The 3,620-nt window shown below is 61.7% G+C and overlaps 1 protein-coding gene across 1 annotated transcript; it reads left to right on the forward strand.

Moving 5' to 3' along the window:
• The first annotated feature begins 471 nt into the window (after window positions 1–471).
• Window positions 472–2,448, forward strand: FIGNL2 (fidgetin-like 2). Its single transcript, XM_006900209.1, has one exon. The coding sequence runs from the start codon at window positions 472–474 to the stop codon at window positions 2,446–2,448; it is 1,977 nt and encodes a 658-aa protein (XP_006900271.1).
• The last annotated feature ends 1,172 nt before the right edge of the window (window positions 2,449–3,620 follow it).

Here is a 3,620-nt window from a genome sequence, read left to right on the forward strand (position 1 = left end):
CAAAGTATTTCCTTCCAGACAAACTTGTTCTTTTGGGAGTGGTGCCTCTCCACTCCTGCCTCCAGAGCTGCCCATGTGGACAGTCTAGGTGCCCCAACTCATTGCCTGGCCCTTTACTTCATCAAGTCTGGGCGTGAAAACCATGTGTCCTACAGATGGCATGGCTGGTGTAGCCAGGGCAGAATCTCTGCCGACAAGGTGGAGTCAGAGCCTTTCCAAACACACAAGGAAGTTTCCAGATCTCTCTTAGCTCCAAGGAAAATATTTTCAGATAACTTTAATCTTGGGACATGTGAGGCAAGAACCGGGTATTTGGTGCGTGGAGGAGGATGTCCTAGGGGAGTGGATGGTGGGTGATGGAAAACCGGCCCGTTCCAAGGAGATTGGCCGGTGGATAGCGGTCAGTGGGTTCAGAGGCTCTAGAAGACCTCACCAGCGTCTTTTGCTTTCTTGCTTTCAGCTTTGTCGAAGATGCACTGGACACCGGAACACGCCCAGCCCCTCAACCAGTGGCCAGAGCAGCACCTAGACGTCTCCTCCACCACCCCCTCGCCAGCCCACAAGTTGGAGCTGCCCCCGGGGGGCCGCCAGCGCTGCCATTATGCCTGGGCACACGACGACATCTCCGCGCTCACCGCCTCCAACCTGCTCAAGCGCTACGCAGAGAAGTACTCAGGGGTCCTGGACTCGCCGTACGAGCGTCCAGCCCTGGGCGGCTATGGTGACGCCGCCTTCCTCAACGGTGCCAAGGGGGACCCCGAGCCCTGGCCAGGGCCCGAGACGCCCTACCCTTTGGCCTCACTCCACGAGGGCCTGCCAGTAACCAAGTCCGGCAGCGGGGGCGGTTCTGGAGGCCTGGGGGGCTCCCCGGTGCTAACCGGGAACCTGCCCGAACCCCTCTACGCCGGCAATCCATGCGGGGGCCCGTCGGCGGCGCCCGAGTACGCGGCGGGCTACAGCGGGGGGTACCTGGCGCCCAGCTACTGCGCGCAGACGGGCGCCGCGCTGCCCCCACCGCCCCCGGCCGCGCTGCTGCAGCCGCCCCCTCCGCCGGGGTACGGCCCCTCGGGGCCTCTCTACAACTACCCCGCGGGCAGCTACGGCGCGCAGCCCGGCTACGGGGCCCTCCCGCCGCCGCCAGCGCCGCCCCCGGCCCCCTACCTGCCGCCGGGGCTGCCGGCGCCCACGTCCCTGCCCGCGCCCGTGCCGCCCCGGCCGCCGCCGCCCACCTCCTACGACTTCCAGGCGGCGGCAGCTGGCGCTGAAGCTGGGATCTCGCTGAAACGCAAGGCTGCCGACGAGGGCGGGGAGGGGCGCTACCGCAAGTATGTCTACGAGCCCAAGGCCCCCGGGGCCGATGGCGACGCCTACCCCGCCGCCGACAACAGCGACTGTCGGGGCAACGGGTTCCGAGCGAAGCCGACGGGAGTAGCGGATGAGGCGTCGGGCAAGTACAGTGGCAGTGTCCCCCTCAAGGTCCTGGGCTCCCCAGTGTACGGCGCGCAGCTCGAGGCCTTTGAAAAGTTTCAGGAGCGAGCTCCCGCTCCCCGCGGGAGCTTTGCGGTGCCGTCCGGGGAGGCGCCCAAAGGGGCGGACCCGGGCGCCCTGGAGCTGATGACGAGTAAGATGGTGGACTGCGGGCCCCCAGTGCAGTGGGCAGACGTGGCGGGCCAAGGAGCGCTCAAGGCGGCGCTGGAGGAAGAGCTGGTGTGGCCGCTGCTGAGGCCCCCCGCCTACCCCGGCAGCCCACGGCCGCCGCGGACCGTGCTTTTCTTCGGACCGCGGGGCGCCGGGAAGACTCTGCTGGGCCGTTGCCTCGCCACGCAGCTGGGCGCCACGCTGCTGCGCCTGCGCGGTTCCACGCTCGCGGCGCCGGGCACGGCGGAGGGAGCGCGCCTCCTGCAGGCAGCGTTCGCGGCTGCGCGCGGCCGTCCTCCGGCGGTGCTGCTCATCAGCGAGCTGGACGTGCTGCTCCCAGCCCGGGACGACAGGGCCGCCGTGGCCGCCGGAACGCTGCAGGCCCCGCTCCTGACGTGTCTGGATGGCGGCTGCGGCGCAGGGGCGGACGGCGTGCTGGTGGTGGGCACCACCTCGAGGCCCGCGGCTCTGGATGAAGCGACCCGCAGGCGCTTCGCTCTTCGCTTCTACGTGGCGTTGCCCGACAGTACGGCCCGTGGGCAGATCTTGCAACGGTCGCTGGCCCAGCAGGGCTGTGCGCTGAGTGAGCGGGAGCTCGCTGCCCTGGTGCAGGGCACCCAGGGCTTCACAGTGGGGGAACTGGGGCAGCTGTGCCAGCAGGCAGCAGCCGGGGCGGGCCTCCCAGGGCTGCAGCGACCCCTCTCCTACAAGGACTTGGAGGCAGCACTAGCCAAGTTTGGCCCTAGGATCTCCCCCAAGGAGCTGGACTCGTTCGTGGAGTGGGACAAAATGTATGGTTCTGGACACTGATTGCGCGTCAGGGAGGATGGGGGAGCCGACATCCCACCCTCCCTCCTCTCCACCGCCTCATCTTGGGAAAGGTGTCATTTAACAAAAGGGAGCTTGAGAAGGGTGTTGGAATGGTGAAAGGGGGGGGAGGGGGTCTGCCTGTGGATTTTTATTTCCGTGGGAAGGAAAAATGCTTGTGCTAGGCAGATAGATGCCATATACGCCGTGTACTCAGGTTTTTCTATTTATTGTGAACCAGAAATTCCCCTTATGGACGGGACAGATCCAGCATGGGTGACACCCAGGGCCTGCGAACTCCTGCTCTCTTGCCACAATCCTTTTGATCTCTCATTGCCTGAATGACTCATTTCCTACCCCACCCTTTCTCTGCATTTGCCTAGTTTTCTCTCCCCCCAAATCCACCCCCTCCTACTACTACCACCCTATTTCTGTTTTGCTCCCTGCATCTTCTGTTATCAAACTCTGCACTTCTGTCTTCATCCCTAGCTCCCTTGATCCCTGCGCTTAAACACCTCTCATGCCTTCTGTCCTCTTCATTTAATTCAGACTGCAGTATCTCTTCCCAGGAGATCTGGAGGTCCTAGGGTAGACAAGGAGGGGGTCAGGAGTTCCTTCTGCCCCCTTATCCCTAACCCAGATGAAACTTTGGGTCTAGGATGGGGGTCGGGGATCTAAGCAAAAAATGAAAAAGGAAAAAAATACCACCCAAAGGAGGGTGTTTTTTTTTTTCCTTTTGATGAGAAATCCCAAATATGTAGCTTGTTTACTCTTTTAGGCTCTTTATTTTTGTAAGATGCATAGAATGTGCTGTTTTCTTTTATTTTGACAACTCAGGAAGAAACTGACCTCAGAAAGAATGTTAGACTTTGGCTGCTCTCCTGTATCCCTTGTCCCACTCCCACCCATCTGACCCTGTGTCCCCCTCCCCCAGGGGAGATGCTCCTAGAAGACTCAGAAAGTTAGATTTGTAGGGAAAGGGAGAAGACCCAGGGCCACATGCAAACCCCTGCCATTCCTGGGACAGAAGTGGAATGTATTTCTCAGGCTTCCTCCCCAGGTCTAAAGTTTTGAGCAGGGAATGGAGTGCTGGATTTGAAGCAGGGGCCAATCTCCCTTCTTGCTACTTTACTGAGCCCCACTCTTCAGCCCTGTGTTTCCTCATACGGATTATC

Source organism: Elephantulus edwardii, unplaced genomic scaffold (assembly GCF_000299155.1).
Source record: "Elephantulus edwardii isolate Elephantulus edwardi_28Jun2011 unplaced genomic scaffold, EleEdw1.0 scaffold00278, whole genome shotgun sequence".
NCBI lineage: Eukaryota > Metazoa > Chordata > Mammalia > Macroscelidea > Macroscelididae > Elephantulus > Elephantulus edwardii.

Coding starts and splice junctions, on each gene's coding strand:
- FIGNL2 (XM_006900209.1), top strand. CDS start 472: ATGCACTGGACACCGGAACACGCCCAGCCCCTCAACCAGTGGCCAGAG.